Source organism: Dreissena polymorpha, chromosome 7, assembly GCF_020536995.1.
Source record: "Dreissena polymorpha isolate Duluth1 chromosome 7, UMN_Dpol_1.0, whole genome shotgun sequence".
NCBI classification, from domain to species: domain Eukaryota; kingdom Metazoa; phylum Mollusca; class Bivalvia; order Myida; family Dreissenidae; genus Dreissena; species Dreissena polymorpha.
In genome coordinates, this window is record NC_068361.1 from 82,970,301 (window position 1) to 82,993,670 (window position 23,370).

General features: G+C 37.8%; 1 protein-coding gene across 1 annotated transcript in view; it reads left to right on the forward strand.

The window, feature by feature from the left end:
• The window catches only part of LOC127839879 (discoidin domain-containing receptor 2-like), a 71,634-nt gene extending 48,609 nt beyond the window's left edge, over positions 1–23,025 (forward strand). Inside the window, exons 8-16 of the mRNA XM_052368270.1 lie at positions 950–1,072; positions 2,432–2,752; positions 9,181–9,285; positions 15,849–16,015; positions 16,558–16,689; positions 17,227–17,354; positions 17,726–17,923; positions 21,030–21,264; positions 21,929–23,025. Of these exons, the coding sequence (XP_052224230.1) occupies positions 950–1,072; positions 2,432–2,752; positions 9,181–9,285; positions 15,849–16,015; positions 16,558–16,689; positions 17,227–17,354; positions 17,726–17,923; positions 21,030–21,264; positions 21,929–22,261 (1,742 nt within the window). The 3' untranslated portion in view covers positions 22,262–23,025. The remainder of the gene's footprint in view (positions 1–949; positions 1,073–2,431; positions 2,753–9,180; positions 9,286–15,848; positions 16,016–16,557; positions 16,690–17,226; positions 17,355–17,725; positions 17,924–21,029; positions 21,265–21,928) is intronic.
• Positions 23,026–23,370: the final 345 nt, after the last annotated feature.

Below are 23,370 nucleotides of genomic sequence, written 5' to 3' on the forward strand. Positions count from 1 at the left end.
ATTCCAATGTTTTTTCTTTACTGTCAATATTTAAAAAAACACATGTTCATCAAATAATTTTTATTAAATTTGTCTTAACTTGAAATTCTTAAACCTGAAATACAGCTGTTTAGCAAAACAAAAAAATAAAATTGATTTGACATAAATGATATAAATAATAATTTATAAAACAGAAATTTAAAATCTATTGATGATTGTTTCATTATATATTCAAACTGAAAAATCATCAACAATAAATAATCAATACTTACTACTGTAAATGTAATATAAGGTGACCTTTGTGTAATGGATATGGTGTCAACCTAGCAACCAGTAGGTCATGGATTTAATACTCACTGAGGAAGTGTTCTTTAGATCTGCTGGAAAGACAGTACTGGTTCTACACAGGAAACATACTTAAGAGTGTTCCAATAAACTGTAGGCTTTAGATGCAATTGAGCTAAAATAAATAGGTTTATATTAATAATGTAAATGTACATGTGCCTCGTGCTTCGCTTGGTGGAAAGGGGGTTTAATGCAAGTGCGTAAAATGTCATCCCAGATTAGCCTGTGCAGTCTGCAGATGTCATCCCAGATTAGCCTGTGCAGTCTGCAGATGCTTATCAGGAACAACCATTTCTGCCTAAACTGGAATTGTGCTAAGAGGAGACTTCGTTGAAACAAAAGATACGGTGAAAGCGGAAATTGTCGTCCCAGAATATCCTGTGCAGACTTAATCTTGGATGACACTTTACACAGAAGCATGCATAAAACCCTCTTTTCACTGATCACAGCTAAGAAAACAGTATATACAGTTAGTCAGAATATTCTGCAATGTGAGTCAAATTAATGTAAATAGAATAAAGTACATACACTTAGTCAGAATATTCTGCAATGTGAGTCTATTGAATGTAAATAGAATAAAGTATGTACATTTAGTCAGAATATTCTGCAATTTTTGTCCAATCAGAGCCTGCAACTGGCAACTTCACAGAGGAGGTTCCCCCCGCAACCTTGAAACCCCCGCTGGTGCCTCCCAAACCAGAGGACAAGTACTACGAACATGAGCTGAACATTGGCAAGGATGGCAAGGGTGAGTGGTGATGCATTACCTTACTTAACCATATATTACGCACAAACATGAATAATACACGCGTACTTTTCAAATGACAAAATGGAGGAAAAAAATTAATTGAAGTTCCGCCCCCTTGGTGCAAAACGGTACCATGTGACATTGAAATTAGAAGGCACATGGTACCTTTTTGCTCCAATTGGGCAAAACGTTTTAAAGTAAAGAAAACTGTCAAATCTGCCGCCATTTTAATATTGCACAATCAGTTCTATCAATGTATAATGCGCTTAAACTATTTTAATGGAAATTTGGGAATATAAAACTGTGCTAAATATAAGGCAAAGTACAGTAACAGGTATTGCAAGGGCATATGTGAGTGGTGATGTCCAGTCTTTTTATGTCTACAGAAAAGCTGTGTTGTAGCGGGTACTCTAAGAAGCAAAATCAGTGTTGTCTCCTAAAGTGTATGCAGGTCTTGTAGCGGTTACTCTAAGAGGCAAAATCAGTGTTGTCTCCTAAAGTGTATGCAGGCAATAGTTTGAGAGGTGTTGATGTAAGGATTTCTTAACAATAGGGATGTGGTAATGTGTATAAGTGTCCAGCTCCTGGTATGTGTTATGCAAAGAAACACTTTAAACAGATGTTCAAAGAGAGCTTTGTGCTGATGGTCTGATCCTATCAGTTTCCTGTTGCCATGTTTGAATTGTTATAAGTAATGATTATATAATTATAAGTCAACCTCTCTGTATAATCTACTTACAACTCATATACCGCTTGCAATTCTGCAAGCTTATTATTTTGCTTATTAAACAGCCATTTTACTCGTTTAAGTGTTGTAAGTAATGGATTCCAGGAAGGAGGTTTGAGCTCACCTGAGTGTGTCGTTATCACACTAAAGACCTCATTTTTCCTCCAATCTTAATGAAACTTACTCAGAATGTATATCTTACAAAAATTAAGTTTAAATGTGGGTCCCATGATTCCAAAAAATAGGTCACTTGGTCAAATCTTAGAAAAGGCATTGCATGTTATCATTATAGAGGCCACATTTATGACTCAATCTTGAAGTGCCTTGGTCAGAATATGTATCTTGTTCATACCTAGGTCAAGATTGAATCTAGGTCACATGTGTCCGGAAAAAAAGGTCACCTGGTCAGGTGAGCACTTCATGGCCAGTATGTGCCTCTTGTTTATTGTATGTGTCGAAATGTGAATGCTATATTAACATCTTATATTAAATTCTGTATATAAAATGCCTACTTACTGTAATTATTCTTCAACAGGTACACATGCAGGCAAATAGAACCAGAGAATATGAATTCAATGTTCACATAGTGCTCAGTATATTAACTTCATACTTACTGCCATTCTTCATCATAGGAACGCATGCAGGCAATGTAGAGCCAGAGAAAGCTCCAAAGCAGCAGACGCCAGGAAGTGACATCATCGGTATCATCATCGGTTCCCTAGCAGGGCTCATTGCCATTCTCATCGCCATAGTGATTTTTATTGTGTGCCGACACCGGCGGAATAAGAACAACAACCGGCGCATGAAGACAGCCCTTGCGGATACACACAACCAGATCACCCTTAATATGTCTGACCTGCAGGGGACACACACCAACGGCAAGGTGCTCAACGGAAACATGTACAACGGGGTCCCTCTCACAGAGCTCGAGTCTGACAGGGAATGCTGCAGCGGTAAGACATAAACAAAGCCTTGCCCTGTGAAAACAGTGCTTAATGCATGTGCATTATGTGTCATCTCAGGTTAGTCTGTACAGTCCCCACAGGTAAATTAGGGACAACACTTTAAGCTTAAATGAAAATTCTTTTAAGTGATGCCTCTGGTTAACCGAAATCCAAATTAGGCGGAAAGTGTTGTCTCGATTAGCCTGTGCAGACTACACAGGCTAGTCTATGACGACTTTTAAAGCACATGCATTAAGCCCAGTTTTTCCTGATTCTTATCTTGGCTACACTGGGCCAGTAGTTTCACATCTTCTTAAGGAACACTTTGGGAAATTCTTTAAATTGAACAATACCTGCAGCTAGTTCATGTTTCATTCTTTTTACAATATCAAGTCAATATTGCTGAAGTGGTTAAAATTTTTTGTTATAAGAAAATAATGGTTTTCTTGTAACAAAAAATATGATCTGAAATGTCCCCCTTATTACATTTTAAGTTAAGAATTTCAGAAAAAGCTTAGTGAATACTGACCATGGTAGACATTGCCTAGTAGGAGCAAACAAGCTTAGTGAATACTGACCATGGTAGACATTGCCTATCTGTAGCAAAAAAGCTTAGTGAATACTGACCATGGTAGACATTGCCTAGTAGGAGCAAACAAGCTTAGTGAATACTGACCATGGTAGACATTGCCTATCTGTAGCAAAAAAGCTCAGTGAATACTGACCATGGTAGACATTGCCTAGTAGTAGCAAGAAGCTTAATGAATACTGACCATGGTAGACATTGACTAGTAGTAGCAAGAAGCCTAGTGAATACTGACCATGGTAGACATTGCCTAGTAGGAGCAAGAAGCTTAGTGAATACTGACCATGGAAGACATTGCCTAGTAGGAGCAAAGAAGCTTAGTGAATACTGACCATGGTAGACATTGCCTAGTAGGAGCAAGAAGCTTAGTGAATACCAACCATGGTAGACATTGCCTAGTAGTAGCAAAAAAGCTTAGTGAATACTGACCATGGTAGACATTGACTAGTAGGAGCAAGAAGCTTAGTGAATACTGACCATGGTAGACATTGCCTAGTAGGAGCAAGAAGCTTAGTGAATACTGACCATGGTAGACATTGCCTAGTAGAAGCAAGAAGCTTAGTGAATACTGACCATGGTAGACATTGACTAGTAGGAGCAAGAAGCTTAGTGAATACTGACCATGGTAGACATTGCCTAGTAGTAGCAAGAAGCTTAGTGAATACTGACCATGGTAGACATTGCCTAGTAGGAGCAAGAAGCTTAGTGAATACTGACCATGGTAGACATTGACTAGTAGTAGCAAGAAGCTTAGTGAATACTGACCATGGTAGACATTGCCTAGTAGGAGCAAGAAGCTTAGTGAATACTGACCATGGTAGACATTGACTAGTAGTAGCAAGAAGCTTAGTGAATACTGACCATGGTAGACATTGCCTAGTAGGAGCAAGAAGCTTAGTGAAAACTGACCATGGTAGACATTGACTAGTAGTAGCAAGAAGCTTAATGAATACTGACCATGGTAGACATTGCCTAGTAGGAGCAAGAAGCTTAATGAATACTGACCATGGTAGACATTGACTAGTAGGAGCAAGAAGCTTAGTGAATACTGACCATGGTAGACATTGCCTAATAGTAGCAAGAAGCTTAGTGAATACTGACCATGGTAGACATTGACTAGTAGTAGCAAGAAGCTTAGTGAATACTGACCATGGTAGACATTGCCTAGTAGTAGCAAGAAGCTTAGTGAATACTGACCATGGTAGACATTGACTAGTAGTAGCAAGAAGCTTAGTGAATACTGACCATGGTAGACATTGCCTAGTAGGAGCAAGAAGCTTAGTGAATACTGACCATGGTAGACATTGACTAGTAGTAGCAAGAAACTTAGTGAATACTGACCATGGTAGACATTGACTAGTAGTAGCAAGAAGCTTAGTGAATACTGACCATGGTAGACATTGCCTAGTAGGAGCAAGAAGCTTAGTGAAAACTGGCCATGGTAGACATTGCCTAGTAGTAGCAAAGAAGCTTAGTGAATACCAACCATGGTAGACATTTCCTAGAAGTAGCAAGAAGCTTAATGAATACTGACCAATGTAGACATTGACTAGTAGGAGCAAGAAGCTTAGTGAATACTGACCATGGTAGACATTGCCTAGTAGTAGCAAGAAGCTTAGTGAATACTAACCAATGTAGACATTGACTAGTAGGAGCAAGAAGCTTAGTGAAAACTGGCCATGGTAGACATTGCCTAGTAGGAGCAAGAAGCTTAGTGAATACTGACCATGGTAGACATTGCCTAGTAGGAGCAAGAAGCTTAGTGAATACTGACCATGGTAGACATTGACTAGTAGTAGCAAGAAGCTTAGTGAATACCAACCATGGTAGACATTGCCTAGTAGTAGCAAGAAGCTTAGTGAATACCAACCATGGTAGACATTGACTAGTAGGAGCAAGAAGCTTAGTGAATACCAACCATGGTAGACATTGCCTAGTAGTAGCAAGAAGCTTAGTGAATACTGACCATGGTAGACATTGCCTAGTAGCAATAAGCTTAGTGAATACTGACCATGGTAGACATTGCCTAGTAGTAGCAAGAAGCTTAATGAATACTGACCATGGTAGACATTGACTAGTAGTAGCAAGAAGCTTAATGAATACTGACCATGGTAGACATTGCCTAGTAGGAGCAAGAAGCTTAATGAATACTGACCATGGTAGACATTGCCTAGTAGGAGCAAGAAGCTTTGTGAATACTGACCATGGTAGACATTGCCTAGTAGTAGCAAGAAGCTTAGTGAATACTGACCATGGTAGACATTGACTAGTAGTAGCAAGAAGCTTAATGAATACTGACCAATGTAGACATTGACTAGTAGGAGCAAGAAGCTTAGTGAATACTGACCATGGTAGACATTGCCTAGTAGCAATAAGCTTAGTGAATACTGACCATGGTAGACATTGCCTAGTAGTAGCAAGAAGCTTAATGAATACTGACCATGGTAGACATTGACTAGTAGTAGCAAGAAGCTTAGTGAATACTGACCATGGTAGACATTGCCTAGTAGTAGCAAGAAGCTTAATGAATACTGACCAATGTAGACATTGACTAGTAGGAGCAAGAAGCTTAGTGAATACTGACCATGGTAGACATTGCCTAGTAGTAGCAAGAAGCTTAATGAATACTGACCATGGTAGACATTGACTAGTAGGAGCAAGAAGCTTAGTGAATACTGACCATGGTAGACATTGACTAGTAGTAGCAAGAAGCTTAGTGAATACTGACCATGGTAGACATTGACTAGTAGTAGCAAGAAGCTTAGTGAATACTGACCATGGTAGACATTGACTAGTAGTAGCAAGAAGCTTAGTGAATACTGACCATGGTAGACATTGCCTAGTAGTAGCAAGAAGCTTAGTGAATACTGACCATGGTAGACATTGACTAGTAGTAGCAAGAAGCCTAGTGAATACTGACCATGGTAGACATTGCCTAATAGTAGCAAGAAGCTCAGTGAATACTGACCATTGTAGACATTGCCTAGTAGGAGCAAGAAGCTTAGTGAATACTGACCATGGTAGACATTGACTAGTAGTAGCAAGAAGCTTAGTGAATACTGACCATGGTAGACATTGACTAGTAGTAGCAAGAAGCTTAGTGAATACTGACCATGGTAGACATTGACTAGTAGTAGCAAGAAGCCTAGTGAATACTGACCATGGTAGACATTGACTAGTAGTAGCAAGAAGCTCAGTGAATACTGACCATTGTAGACATTGCCTAGTAGGAGCAAGAAGCTTAGTGAATACTGACCATGGTAGACATTGTCTAGTAGTAGCAAGAAGCTTAGTGAATACTGACCATGGTAGACATTGCCTAGTAGGAGCAAGAAGCTTAGTGAAAACTGGCCATGGTAGACATTGCCTAGTAGTAGCAAAGAAGCTTAGTGAATACCAACCATGGTAGACATTCCCTAGAAGTAGCAAGAAGCTTAATGAATACTGACCAATGTAGACATTGACTAGTAGGAGCAAGAAGCTTAGTGAATACTGACCATGGTAGACATTGCCTAGTAGGAGCAAGAAGCTTAGTGAATACTGACCATGGTAGACATTGCCTAGTAGTAGCAAGAAGCTTAATGAATACTGACCATGGTAGACATTGCCTAGTAGGAGCAAGAAGCTTAGTGAATACTGACCATGGTAGACATTGCCTAGTAGTAGCAAGAAGCTTAATGAATACTGACCATGGTAGACATTGACTAGTAGTAGCAAGAAGCTTAGTGAATACTGACCATGGTAGACATTGCCTAGTAGGAGCAAGAAGCTTAGTGAATACTGACCATGGTAGACATTGCCTAGTAGGAGCAAGAAGCTTAGTGAATACTGACCATGGTAGACATTGCCTTATAGTAGCAAGAAGCTTAATGAATACTGACCATGGTAGACATTGACTAGTAGTAGCAAGAAGCTTAGTGAATACTGACCATGGTAGACATTGACTAGTAGGAGCAAGAAGCTTAGTGAATACTGACCATGGTAGACATTGACTAGTAGTAGCAAGAAGCTTAGTGAATACTGACCATGGTAGACATTGACTAGTAGGAGCAAGAAGCTTAGTGAATACCAACCATGGTAGACATTGCCTAGTAGTAGCAAGAAGCTTAGTGAATACCAACCATGGTAGACATTGACTAGTAGGAGCAAGAAGCTTAGTGAATACTGACCATGGTAGACATTGCCTAGTAGGAGCAAGAATCTTAATGAATACTGACCATGGTAGACATTGCCTTGTAGTAGCAAGAAGCTTAGTGAATACTGACCATGGTAGACATTGACTAGTAGTAGCAAGAAGCTTAGTGAATACTGACCATGGTAGACATTGACTAGTAGGAGCAAGAAGCTTAGTGAATACTGACCATGGTAGACATTGACTAGTAGTAGCAAGAAGCTTAGTGAATACTGACCATGGTAGACATTGACTAGTAGTAGCAAGAAGCTTAGTGAATACTGACCATGGTAGACATTGACTAGTAGTAGCAAGAAGCTTAGTGAATACTGACCATGGTAGACATTGCCTTGTAGTAGCAAGAAGCTTAGTGAATACTGACCATGGTAGACATTGCCTTATAGTAGCAAGAAGCTTAATGAATACTGACCATGGTAGACATTGACTAGTAGTAGCAAGAAGCTTAGTGAATACTGACCATGGTAGACATTGACTAGTAGGAGCAAGAAGCTTAGTGAATACTGACCATGGTAGACATTGACTAGTAGTAGCAAGTAGCTTAGTGAATACTGACCATGGTAGACATTGACTAGTAGGAGCAAGAAGCTTAGTGAATACCAACCATGGTAGACATTGCCTAGTAGTAGCAAGAAGCTTAGTGAATACCAACCATGGTAGACATTGACTAGTAGGAGCAAGAAGCTTAGTGAATACTGACCATGGTAGACATTGCCTAGTAGGAGCAAGAATCTTAATGAATACTGACCATGGTAGACATTGCCTTGTAGTAGCAAGAAGCTTAGTGAATACTGACCATGGTAGACATTGACTAGTAGTAGCAAGAAGCTTAGTGAATACTGACCATGGTAGACATTGACTAGTAGGAGCAAGAAGCTTAGTGAATACTGACCATGGTAGACATTGACTAGTAGTAGCAAGAAGCTTAGTGAATACTGACCATGGTAGACATTGACTAGTAGTAGCAAGAAGCTTAGTGAATACTGACCATGGTAGACATTGACTAGTAGTAGCAAGAAGCTTAGTGAATACTGACCATGGTAGACATTGCCTAGTAGGAGCAAGAAGCTTAGTGAATACTGACCATGGTAGACATTGTCTAGTAGTAGCAAGAAGCTTAGTGAATACTGACCATGGTAGACATTGACTAGTAGTAGTTTGCTAAATAAAATAAAAAATAATCATGTTTCACAAAAAGACAAATAATTTATATTTGAACAATATCCTGTTTTGTAACTCATGATTATACCAAACTAATCATTACCATGAGTCCTTATAAGGCTTTGATGAGTTGTATGCAAAGATGGAAAGAATTTCTACAATCAATGTTTCTTCATTCTATCAAATTGTTTAACTTGACTCATACAATCATTGAGACAGATATCCATAGAAAAAAAACATTGTGCAATCCATGGTTCCAGACGTAAAGCTTTCCAGTTAATGCAAATATTGTACGATATCTTAAGACTTGCGTTTGTTTAAATGGCATTTTTTTCTATTTCAACTTAAAGTTAGGTTATTTAATTATTTCAGAATCAAACATTTTTTAATCTAAGTACAATCTTAGTACTTGTTTAGAACAAGAACTAATTTATGGTGAGTATAAATAGTTGTATCCAACAATATCTTATGGAGATATGTTTTTGACTTTAACATTTACAGGGCGCCCAAAGCACAATGGTCATCGCGAAACGAAGGACTCAGTTATCATAAATAGGGGCAGCATGGCCCCTAATTTAACTGACCTCCCAGAATTACCTTCACCAGGTATAAGACTGGTTCTGCTGGGTGCATGGGGGTTCAATACTAATCTGACTGACCTCCCAGAATTACTTCACCAGGTATTAGACTGGTTCTGCTTGGTGCATGGGAGTTCAATACTAATCTGACTGACCTCCCAGAATTACCTTCACCAGGTATAAGACTGGTTCTGCTGGGTGCATGGGGGTTCAATACTAATCTGACTGACCTCCCAGAATTACCTTATCCAGGTATAAGACTGGTTCTGCTTGGTGCATGGGAGTTCAATACTAAACTGACTGACCTCCCAGAATTACCTTATCCAGGTATTAGACTGGTTCTGCTTGGGGCATGGGAGTTCAATACTAATCTGACTGACCTCCCAGAATTACCTTATCCAGGTATAAGACTGGTTCTGCTTGGTGCATGGGAGTTCAATACTAAACTGACTGACCTCCCCAGAATTACCTTATCCAGGTATTAGACTGGTTCTGCTGGTTGCATGGGAGTTCAATACTAATCTGACTGACCTCCCAGAATTACCTTATCCAGGTATTAGACTGGTTCTGCTGGGTGCATGGGAATTCAATACTAATCTGACTGACCTCCCAGAATTACCTTCACCAGGTATAAGACTGGTTCTGCTGGGTGCATGGGGGTTCAATACTAATCTGACTGACCTCCCAGAATTACCTTATCCAGGTATTAGACTGGTTCTGCTTGGTGCATGGGAGTTCAATACTAAACTGACTGACCTCCCAGAATTACCTTATCCAGGTATTAGACTGGTTCTGCTTGGGGCATGGGAGTTCAATACTAATCTGACTGACCTCCCAGAATTACCTTATCCAGGTATAAGACTGGTTCTGCTTGGTGCATGGGAGTTCAATACTAAACTGACTGACCTCCCCAGAATTACCTTATCCAGGTATTAGACTGGTTCTGCTGGGTGCATGGGAGTTCAATACTAATCTGACTGACCTCCCCAGAATTACCTTATCCAGGTATTAGACTGGTTCTGCTGGGTGCATGGGAGTTCAATACTAATCTGACTGACCTCCCAGAATTACCTTATCCAGGTATAAGACTGGTTCTGCTGGGTGCATGGGAGTTCAATACTAATCTGACTGACCTCCCAGAATTACCTTCACCAGGTATTATTTTGGTTCTGCTTGGGGCATGGGAGTTCAATACTAATCTGACTGACCTCCCAGAATTACCTTATCCAGGTATTAGACTGGTTCTGCTGGTTGCATGGGAGTTCAATACTAATCTGACTGACCTACCATAATTACCTTCACCAGGTATTAAACTGATTCTGCTTGGTGCTTGGGTGGTGAAGGGGACACAGTCTTGTATGTGAACTAAAGGATTAGAGTGAGATGCTTGTCATGTTAATATTATATTCAAAAAGACATGAATGGGTTATTTACGTAAAAAGAGCCATAATTTTATCTTCCCAATCTAACATGTATTCAAAGTTTTTGAAAAATAACACAATATTGATCGCACTAAATTTATAGTATTACAGTGTAAAAATCAATGTAAGAATTGTTTGGTATAAAGTAATATTTTATAAAATTGTTTAACAATGTCGGTTAAAGCCAAAAATGGCAATCCATTCAGCTTTAAAATTGAACATTGCCATTCTTTTTTTTTATTCCTTGCCTGACATATTCACAAAGACCTGGCAATAACAATGGAAACTTGTAGTGTGCTTTGAAAGCTATTCAAGCTCAGTTATTCAACCTCTTGCTTCATTTCCTTTCACATCTTTGCTAGAAAGAAGTCAATACACCTGCTTGATTATTGTTCAAAGAGCATAAAATCTTCCATAATTCTTTCTAAAAAAGTTGCGAAAAGTGTGAACAATATGTAGTTTTTATGCTCCCCGAAATATTTTCGGTGGAGCATATAGTTGCCAGTTTGTAGTTCCTTCCTTCCTTCTGTCACACTTTTTATGCCCCCCTTCGAAGAAGAGGGGGTATATTGCTTTGCTCATGTCTGTTTGTCTGTCGGTCGGTCCGTCCACCAGGTGGTTTTCAGACGATAACTCAAGAATGCTTGGGCCTAGGATCATGAAACTTCATAGGTACACTTCAACACCGTTATTTCGAACACCGATAATCCGAAGTCACCGTTATTTCGAAGTATTTTTCGGGTCCCGATTGTGGTTCTTCTTTGTTCAATGTAAAATTTCATTGTTAATCCGAACTTCGTTAAACCGAAGAAATCGTTAATTCGAAGTGATTATGTCGGTCCCAACACTATAATTCGCACCTTATTATCAATCTTTAATCCGAAGTCAAAACTGCAAAACACTGAGCGTAATTTCACACCTGTCGTCTGCGCGTTGTGTGTCAAAGCCGATAATTACACCTTTGTCGCCTGCGCGTAGCATTTTAATTTTATAATGTCGTCAAAAGCCGACGACGAGGCCGACAACACATGAATGAACATGATATCTAATCAACGTGTGACCACATGCATCAACGACGTAAGGCAGTTCTGCGAGCAAAACACGGGCGGAAGCCAGTTCTTCAATTTCCTTGACAAATTGGAGAAATATGTTACACGCGTCCAGTTTAGTGCTGCTAACGCCGGTGTTCAGAAAGACATCGCGTCTTATTTAAAAAAAAGTGAATTCATTTCCGAAAATGTATGCATATGTATTTACATGTATGATGCGCTATGCATTATATTTTATATGTTCTGTAATTAGAGAAAGATAAAAAGAAGAAAAAGAATCGTTTTATTCCTCCGTTTGTTACAAGTAGAAATCTATTGCTATCTGACTAGTTTACGTTTTTAAGTAAAACAATTATTAAAAGTACAGTGTGACCGAACCATGCGAATTCCACAATGTTGTATTTTTTCAGGATCAAAGAAGTCGTCTGTCAAATGTTTATTTCGAATAATCGTTAATCCGAAGTTTTTTTAACGGTCCCGACGACTTCGAAATAACGGTGTTGAAGTGTACATTGATCATGACTCGCAGATGACCCCTATTGATTTTGAGGTCACTAGGTCAAAGGTCAAGGTCACAGGTGAAGGTCACAGTTACTGGAAATAGGCATTTTATCTGTCTGTCAGTCGGTCCGTCCACCAGGTGGTTGTCAGACGATAACTCAAGAACACTTGGGCCTAGGATCATGAAACTTCATAGGTACATTGATCATGACTCGCAGATGACCCCTATTGATTTTGAGGTCACTTGGTCAAAGGTCACAGGTGAAGGTCACAGTTACTGGAAATAGGCATTTTAAGGATTTATCAGGGTTCAAACAAGGGAAACAACTACCGTTTATGCATGTTCTTTATGTTTCAGCATTTGCCTCCCTTAAATTCATTTAAAATCTCATTTTACAGCAGAGATTCCAAATCTGACCTGTAAATGAGCCCCATATTTACTGCCAGTGCTAGGTTACCTTTTTCCATTTGATCATTCTTAAGTAATTTTATTGTATTGCTACGTTAGCGTTACCACCACCACCACCACCACCACCACCGCCGCCGCCGCCACCCCCACCGCCACCACCACCGTTGTTCACAGTGACAAAAAAAGTATTCACCCAATGGCTGCTACTACAACTTATAGCCCATATAGGGGGGCATGCATGTTTTACAAACAGCCCTTGTTTGAAGTTTCTCATAGCACCTTCATTTCTTTACCGATCTCTTTCATGTTTGGCATGTAGGTACCTTGCATGGACCTCTACCTTTTGATGAGGTTTGAGGTCACTGGGTTCAAGGCCAAGGTCACCGAGGCCAATAATAGATTTTTCCGTCACACTTTTTTGACAGTTTCTTACAGCACCTTCAATACTTTACCGATCTCTTTCATATTTGGCATGTACGTACCTTGCATGGACCTCTACCTTTTGATGAGGTTTGAGGTCACTGGGGTCAAGGTCAAGGTCACCGAGGCTAATAATAGATTTTTCCATCACACTTTTTTGACAGTTTCTCATAGCAACTTCAATACTTAAACCGATCTCTTTCATATTAGGCATGTACGTACCTTGCATGGACCTCTACCTTTTGATGAGGTTTAAGGTCACTGGGGTCAAGATCAAGGTCACCGAGGCTAATAATAGATTTTTTTAGGTGGTTATTAACACATAGATTGACAAAGCGCATCATCGGGGAGCATCCATCAGTTTCACTGATATTCTTGTTTTTATAATTTAATCTGCTTACTAGAAATTCATTTTGCTCTAATGCATAATAATGTTGACAAAGTTATGTAGGTTACCTCCACTATGTAACAACCCTTTGACCTAATTTCAGCCTTTAAAACACCCCACCCACTTTGGAAAGCCTGCTTTGGCTCCAGTCACATCAAGTCATTTATAACATTACTGGCTCATTTCTCAACAGGGATTTTTTGTCAAAATTACAGCCTGTTACAGGCTGTTTCCCAATTGCAAAAAGAATACATTTTTTTCCCAAAACCTGACTCAAATTTCCCCCCAAAAAGCCAACCTTAATTAATAAACTCAATAATTGGTTTCTGGAGTTTATAACAGAGCCATATAATTTTGTAGCACTTTGTTGTATACATTTTAAAATGCAGTTAAACATGCACTCATAATCAATTGGAATAATGGTAGATATAATCATATTAATAATGTTCCATTTTTCATGGTTTATAGCGCTATTTTTCCCAATCCAATGGCACAGGCTGTAAAATATAAAGCAAACATAAATCACTGCTCAACTAAAGTGTGCTGGGCCGCAGAGCTGAGTTAGTAGAGTGCTGGACTACAAATCCATGGATTGCGGGTTCGATCCTCTGCTAACACATAACTTATGTTTGATATGCAATTTTACTCCTATCCCTAATTCAAATAGGGGATTTGTTAGTTACTGGTATAAGTATGTGAACTTATGCTTGCATTTACATTTTCGTTTTGCTTCATATAATAGTTCTTTTCCTTACTTACAACAATGTTTGATTTAAATGTTTGTTACAGTTTGTTTCATTTCAGTAAATAGTTTTTAGAAGTGAGAAATTGTTACTGAACTTTAAAAAACGATTTCTGTGATAACTATTGAGTTAAATATGTAAATGTTTTTCTTATTTATTAATTATAAAGTTCAGATCATAATAATTTTGAGTCATGAATGGCTGATGTCTGCATTGTATGCTGCATGGGAGGTCATTGAGTGTAGGATTGACCTCTGTCAAAATACATCTTGTTTTACCGAGGCAATGGACTTAAAATAAAGAATATAATTCCTTTATAAGCCTGTTTCATTTGAAGTATATTTTGTTTTTGTTTTTCAAATAAATTGAAAATCCCAGTAATGCTTCATATTCCAGCAACTTTCAATTACTCATAAAAATTCATTTACAATTGAGTTTATAAGTGTCACTATGACTTAAGTTCAAAAGCTTTGTGGCTACAGAAAAAACTCTGAAATTAAATAATGGACAAAGCGAGTAATTAGGTCTAAGCATTTAAGATTTGGTTTTAATTGATTCAATAATTAAAATGAAAACCAACATTAATCTCAAGTTTTATTAGCCGGATTTTTTTCGAAAAAATCTCGGCTTATAGATTGATGTTGTCGGGCGGGCGGGGGGGGCGGGCGGGCGGGCGGGGTGGCGGCGTGCTCGAAAATGTTAAAGTTCTTATTTCATGGTATAACTTTGGTATGCTTGGACCTAGAGTCTTCAAACTTGACATGAAGGTTGGCCAGGATTAACAGATGACCACTGGTCATTTCAAGGTCATTCATTTGAAGGTCAAGGTCACTGTGACCTTCAATATAAAAAATGTTAAAGTTCTTATAACTTTGGTATGCTTGGACCTAGAGTCTTGAAACTTGACATGAAGGTTGGCCATAACTAGTTAGTAACCACTGGTCATTTCAAGGTCATTCATTTGAAGGTCAAGGTCACTGTGACCTTGAATGTAAAAATGTTAAAGTTCTTATTTCATGGTATAACTTTGGTATGCTTGGACCTAGAGTCTTCAAACTTGACATGAAGGTTGGCCAGGATTAACAGATGACCACTGGTCATTTCAAGGTCATTCATTTGAAGGTGAAGGTCACTGTGACCTTCAATATAAAAATGTTAAAGTTGTTATAACTTTGGTATGCTTGGACCTAGAGTCTTGAAACTTGACATGAAGGTTGGCCAGAACTAGTAAGTAACCACTGGACATTTCAAGGTCATTCATTTGAAGGTCAAGGTCACTGTGACCTTAAATGTTAAAATGTTAAAATTGTTATAACTTTGGTATGCTTGGACATAGAGTCTTCAAACTTGACATGAAGGTTTGCAAGCACACTTAGATGACCACTGGTCATTTCAAGGTCATTCATTCTCATGTATATGCATGCATTCAAAACATAACACAAGGTTTGCTCATGCCTTGAAAAGTACTTACATTTCATTTTGACCTTTGAACAATATTTCAGTAATTTAAGTATTGCATTGACAAAAACACGAAAGGTACTTTCCTGTCATTTAAATCAAAAATCCGGCTTCAATGCGGTCATCTCCGACCGCGGAACTCTTGTCATAGTCATTGGCCCAGGTTTGACAATCATCTCAATATTGCTGTTGCCTTCTGTAGCAGAAAGCCAGGATTACGCTGTCCCCGATGTCACCAAGTCAGCCCTAATGACCTTTCCACAGGTGCGCAAGCAGAACAATCTCGACAAGCCGTCCCCACAGTATGACGCCCTCTACGCTGCAGCCGACATTGTCAGCACCCAGGTCCCCAATATACCTTCACTACAGGCAAGTATAGCAGACATTAATAGTGTTTCTCATACGTTTGATTGTTTCGTGCTTTGAAACTTGTCATTGACTTAAAATATTAGCAGTTATCACAATTTGTCTTGTTTTCATGAATAATTATGAGTTTTTATTGGTCATGATTTAATTTCCTGTATAAACCCTCCATGTGGGCAAGAAATGGTTGTGTTTTTTCTTCTTTTATCATCAAAATACATGTGTACACCAATCAACTATGATGTGATAAATAGAAAACTATATAGGTATAACCTTTTAAACAAAAGCTTGAGGTTGAAGTTTATTAAACTATTTTGTAAAAAACAACAATGTGAATTCAACTCCACACAGACTACTTAGGGATGGCTCTTTCTGTCTAGACTGGATTTTCATTTAGAAGAGACCTACTTTAAGCAAAAATTTCATTAGAAACGGAAAGTGTGATCTCTTATTAGCCTGTGAGGATTGCACTTGCCAACTAGGGACAACACTTTACGCACATTCATAAAGCTCAGTTTTTCCAAAACGAGGCTCATATTATTTTACAGGGTGTGAGTGGTAACAATGTGTACGCTGTTCCCAATGCAGAGCTGCTTCTCAGCATTGATGTTTCTGTCAATGAATTCTCACGCGAGAACCTACGCTTCATTGAAGTGTTGGGACAGGGGCAGTTTGGAGAGGTAGGCAGGGGAGAGCACTCTTACTGTGTTTGTAAGGGAAGAGCACTCTTACTGTGTTTGCTAGAAGAGAGCACGCTGTGTTTGTAAGGGGAGAGCACTCTTACTTTGTTTGTTATCTGACTTAAACTCAAGGATTAAGGAGTATAAAACTATCCTATACATTTTTGATTATCTGACTTTAAATTTCTGAAAATGTGTTAGACAATTTTTTTGTTAATATGCAAGGGTCTATCATTTTCATTGAAACAGATCAATCAAAGTAAATCATTTCATAATATTATTGTTTAAGAAACAAATAACAAATACATGTATACTCAAAATATTGTTCAAGAGCAGAAACAAACTTGTTACCGGCAATCAATTTAAATTACATTTCTTTTAATCTCTGTGAATGTATAAAATGTGCAATAATTTGATACTGTTGTTTCCTTGAGAACATGAACATTTTAATATGCCCTACATTTCTGTTTATTCTTTGTTCATCCATTCTCTGGTAGGTTCACCTGTGTGATAACTTATCAATCTATTCTCATGTAGGTTCACCTGTGTGATGCAGTGAACATGAGCCACTTTGTGGAGGAAGACTATATGATGAATCGCACACTGTCCAGACCGTGCCTGGTGGCCGTCAAAATACTCAGAACCAACGCAGAGGACAGAGCCAGGTTGGTAGGCCCACCTTAAAATGTTCATTAGGTAGACACACAGTCTGTTTGGGTGGCAGGGGATAAAGCCAGGTTGGTAGGCATACAGTCATTGTGGAGAGGGAGGGGACATATCAAGGTTTGTAGACAAACAGTTGTCTTTGGATGGGAGGAAACAGAGCCAGGTTGGTAGGTGGCTGTACTCTTAAGGAGGGAGGTGACAGAGCCAGGTTGTAAGGCACACTGTCATCTTGGGGAGAGAGGAGTTAGTAGACACACAGTTGTCTTGGAGTGTGAGGGGACAGTGGCTAATCTGGGACAACACTGTATGAAAATGCATTTAGCCTTCTTTTTATAGTGTGTGGCTTAAATGTTTATTACATGACTTCCAGAAAGGACTTTCTGAAGGAGATCAAGATCATGTCCCAGCTACGGGACCCTAACATCGTGCGTGTTCTGGGCGTGTGTACGGGGGAGGAGCCATTGTGTATGATAGTAGAGTACATGAAGTATGGAGACCTCAACCAGTTTCTGCTGGACCACGTGCTGGAGACGCCTTCCGCACAGGCTATCAACGCTAAAATACTCAGGTGAGTCATTGAGATGAATTCTGTGCAGGATATCACACTAAATACTCAGGTGAGTCATTGAGATGCACTCTGTGCAGGATATCACACTAAATACTCAGGTGTTTCATTGAGATGAACTCTGTGCAGTATATCACACTTAATACTCAGGCGAGTCATTGAGATGAGCTCTGTGCAGGATATCACACTAAATACTCAGGTGAGTCATTGAGATGCACTCTGTGCAGGATATCACACTAAATACTCAGGTGACTCACAAACTGCTATTGTTTAACAGACTACACTTATATTTATATCAAGTCGATCTACTTTCAAAGAAATCAATTTGTATATAATAAGCATGCACCCTATAATGCACCCTATTCAAATCAATACACTTATAATCAAAGCAATCCACTTATAATTCACTTATTTTCCACTAATTAACTTAGTAACCCACTTAAATTCCACTTTAATCTGAGCAATGCACTTATAATCCACCTTAAATCTAAGCAATTCACTTTAATTCCACTTTTAATCTGAGTAATCCACTTAAAATCCACTTTGAATCAAAGCAATCCACTTATAATTCACTTATTTTCCACTATTTAACTTAGTAACCCACTTAAATTCCACTTTAATCTGAGCAATGCACTTATAATCCACCTTTAATCTAAGCAATTCACTTTAATTCCACTTTTAATCTGAGTAATCCACTTAAAATCCAATTTGAATCAAAGCAATGCACTTATAATTCACTTTAAATCTAAGCAACCCATTTAAAATCCATTTTTCATCATATCAATCCACTTATAATCCACTTTGAATCAAACAATACACTTATAATCCACTTTGAATCAAAGCAATACACTTATAATTCACTTTGAATCAAAGCAATTGGCTTATGATCTACTTTAAATTCAAGCAATCCAGTTATAATCCATTTATAATCAAAGCACTGCACTGCATCTTCAACTGTTAAGATTTTGATGAAGAGTAATCCTGTTCTGTTATCAATAAAACGGTTTGCCACTTTTTGTCCCCTACCGGTTTCACCGGAGGGAACTTATGGTTTGCGCTCTGTGCCTCTGTCTGTGAGTCTGTCTGTCTGTCACACTTTTCTGGATCCTGCGATAACTTTAAAGTTCTTAATATTTTTTAATGAAACTTGAAACATGGATAGATGGTATTATGGAGATTATGCACGTCATTTCATTGTGTTCCTACGTTCTGGTTGCTATGGCAACAAATATATATTTTAAAAGATCTGACAATCATGGTGGAATTTCTGACAATGGTGGAGCCGGTAGGGGACATATATTGCTTGGCAATAGTCTTGTTTAAATAGACCTCTGTCTGATTGATTCATTCAGAAAAAAAAATACTAGTATGAATTGTTCACTGATATTGCACTTTTACTCCATTTCTGTTTCTTGTGAAGAGTATAAGTAATTACTGTGTACAGTCCATCAGTCTTCAAAAACTCTAGTGAGTTGTGAACTAATGTGAGGAGTCGCGACAGCTCAGTCAGGGAAAAATGAATGGTTTAGACAGTGCCACAATGTTGACCACAGCTTCAGTACTCATGGCATTACTATAAATATGTGTTGTCTTGAATTACATATTTTTTAAGTTATTTCACTTGTTATCCTCCAGTGATTATTTTAACTGGGAGTCCCGGGTCCTGGACTCACAAAAACCTTTGGGCATGCAAAGTTTCTAATTATGTGAGTCACAAAAATGCATTAAAATTTCTAAAAAATTATAATGTAGTTTAATATTTGGACTCGCTCTTTCCATTCGGGGACTCATAGATTAGCAGCTTATCGAGTCCCTGGACTCTGATGAGAAAATTTGTAAAAATTCCTCATTAACTCCTCATAAAATCTTCTGAGTATCTTAAATCTCCTTCTCATGCACTCTTCTGAGTATGTGTTTCTTATCTAAGCATGAGGTGCTTATGGTGAGCTGTTGCAATCAATCTATGTCCAATGTTGTGCATCGTCTGTCTCGCATGGTGTTGGCAACGTTTAGCTAGTCATTATTTTAGAGGCTACATTTCTTTTATTAAATCTTGATTAAACATAATCAGAATAAGTATCTTAGAAATGTCTATAATGTTTGAAAAATCTGGGTCACATGCCTCCAAAAAATAGGTCGCAATGTCAAATCGTACAGTCGAAACCCGATGGTTGGAACTCGCATGGCTCGAATTTCCGGTTGGCCCAAACTCTCATCAAAGCACCGATTTTTTATTGCTATGTATTCATATAAAATTTTGTCGGATAGCTCGAATTTGCGAGGCTCGAATTATCGGATGGCTCAAACTGTTTACACAGTCCCGGTCATAATTTTCACACGTTCTTTTGTTCGGATGGCTCGAACTTGCTTCGGGTCGCATAAGCTGTTAATCCTGACTTAAAAGGCACGCAAATAATTTATATAACACCTGTTGCATAACATCGACTCAATCGTTAATTGATTTGAGTAATAGATGATATTACATAAAATATTGGTAGATTAAAGTATTAAGTATATATTTGGTCTTATTAATTGAAAAGAAGAAAGTAGTACGGAGTTTAAGCAATATGTGTTCTCTATATCTGGAAGTAAACAAAAGTATATTAGAAATTGGATGGCTCGAATTATGGATGGCTCAAATTTTTGTTGCCGGTCCCGACAAGTTCGAGCCATCGGGTTTCGACTGTATTAAAAAAATTCTAACAACTCTAGAAGCAACATTTATGATAAATCTCTATGAAACTTGGTCAGAATGTTTATTTCTACAACATCTAAGCCAAGTTTGAATCTGGGTCAAGTGTGTCAGAAAATAAGGTCACCTGCTGTGATCTTTAAAAACCCATAGTACCACTTTAGAAACCACATGTAAGACCCAATCTTGATGAATCATGAATTAAATGTTTATCTTGACAATATTAAGGCCATGTTGGAATCTTTGTCAAATCGGGTCTACAACTATATCACCTGGACAGTCTTCAACAATTGAAGTACTTTGACTCCAGGTGAGCACTTCAGGGCCATCATGGCCCTTTTGTTCTTTAAAAAGATGCTTTTGAAAAAAATATAGTATCAAATATTGTTAGTACGTACTTTGTATCGCACATTTTAGCTACGGGTGCCTGATCTACATGGCGTCCCAAATTGCCTCTGGCATGAAGTACCTCGAGTCTCTGAACATGGTGCATCGTGACCTCGCTGTACGCAACTGTCTTGTTGGCATGAACTTCACCATCAAGATTTCTGATTTTGGGATGAGTCGCATTTTGTACAGTGCTGACTATTACAAGATAGAGGGGCGAGCTGTGCTTCCGATACGATGGATGGCATGGGAGTCAATACTACTGGTAAAGTGACATCAAAACTGGAATGAGACTCACATGATTAACCTCTGTCATGTGGGGAACATAATGATAAATGAATATTTTCCTGCGTTAAATGGTTAAACTGGTGTAAGTGCTTGCCATTTCATGGCAGGTACATAAGTTTTAAATGTGAACCTTGTTAAAAATTAAAAAAAGGTTCCATGTCACTGGTACTTGAATAATACTCAACACATGTTTGAAAACATTGAATCAGAAAGTTATGTGCAAATAAAATTTTGTTAATTCAACTTGTAAATTGAAATCAGAAAATGGCAATGATACCGGTGCTTTAGATTTAGTTTTACAATTTCATTAAGGCAGGAGCAGACTCGTCTGTGACATTTCAAATCCTGTCATAACAAATATTTTTAAAACACATTAGTTTTAAGTACAAAATTATTTTTTAAATATTGGAGTAGAATGGTTTTACGGATTTAACAAACATTATTATATTTATTAATCCAGATTGTAGAAATTTAACAAACTATTTTTATTTAAATTTGAGTCCATACTGATATAGGCCCACTTTTTTTACATCATCACAATGATTGGAAACGACAGTGCAAGGACAAAACATTAAGAGTATTTGAGCAAAAATTCACCAACATTTACTAGGTGTATAACTTTGTTTGCTATATTTGTTTAGGGCAAGTTTACGACAAAGTCTGATGTCTGGTCATTTGGAGTGACGCTATGGGAAATATTGACTTTTGCCTGTGATCAACCGTATCATAATTTAAGTGATGATCAAGTGATCGCCAATGCGGGACATTTCTACAGAAGCGACGGACAGCAGATGCTTCTACCACAGCCCATTGTTTGCCCCCGTGAGATTTATGACATGATGGTCGAATGTTGGAACCGCTCCGACTGTGAGCGACCCACATTTAAAGACATTCACATGTTCTTGTTACGAAAGAACATGGGATACAATCCAAAAGATGAAAAGATGAACCAATTAAAAGTTCCAGTGTGTTAGTTACAGTGACTAAATATCGAAGTTAAACTGTGACAACTAAGCTATTGACTTATTCTGTTCTCTGCCAAGAATTGTCAGCAAGATAAAGCTTGAAGCCTTCATCACTTCTTTTAGTGTCCCATTGTGCTATTTACTGAGAAATGTCTCAGTCCACGACTTGAGTAAATAATAACTTATATTATAACTTCCTTAATTTATGCTAACTGTTATATTTATATTCTGTTATATTTATATATGACCGGTTTATAATTTTCAAATTAAAAAAAAAACTCTGCAGTGTTTTCAATAAAGTGTAAAAATTATTAAGTTGAAAGAATTAAGAGTATGGTATTTTAGCATATATATTATTTGAAAGAAAGCTTGAAGCCTCCATCACAGCCCATGGCTTGAGAAAATAGTAACTTTTTGAATTTGTGCTAACCATTTTATTATTAAACGTCAGATTCACATGTCTATGTTTTAAAAAACTCTGCACTGTTTGCAATAAAAAACACAAATACTTATGTTATAATAAATTATAATAAAAGCGTATACATATAAGGGTATTTGCAAAACAATTTTAAAATGACGATTTCATACCTAATAAATTGTTACATTTATATTTTAGCAAGCTGCATTTGCTACATTAGTACATCCAGGTCTTACAATAAAGTCATTGTTGATAATTAAAAGAGAAGGAAAGTGTCAAGGATTTCTTCTTTTAAAAGTTTGAAATTAATAAACAGTCTAAGAAACTTGTTGACAGTTTGACCAAAAAACAATTCTTGAACAATTAACTGTCCTAGATTCAAGGGAATATAAAGCATGTTAACAACGCTAAATCGCTTATGAATAGCAATCAATTGCATTCTGCACAATAATGTTTTGAGCTAAATGTATATAGATGTCATTCATAAAGAAATGAAAATTTAATGGAAAATTCAAAATATCTTGCCGTTTACAATGACCCTGTGCTAGATTTTTGTGCTTGATTTTATAGCTGATGTTTAAACTTTAACATTGATGTTGAAAGTCTTAATTTATCAAAACACAATCGTACACGACTAAATATAACATTATATGTGTTTATTGAAGTTCGTAAAAATGTGAAGTTGAAATGTAAATTGACT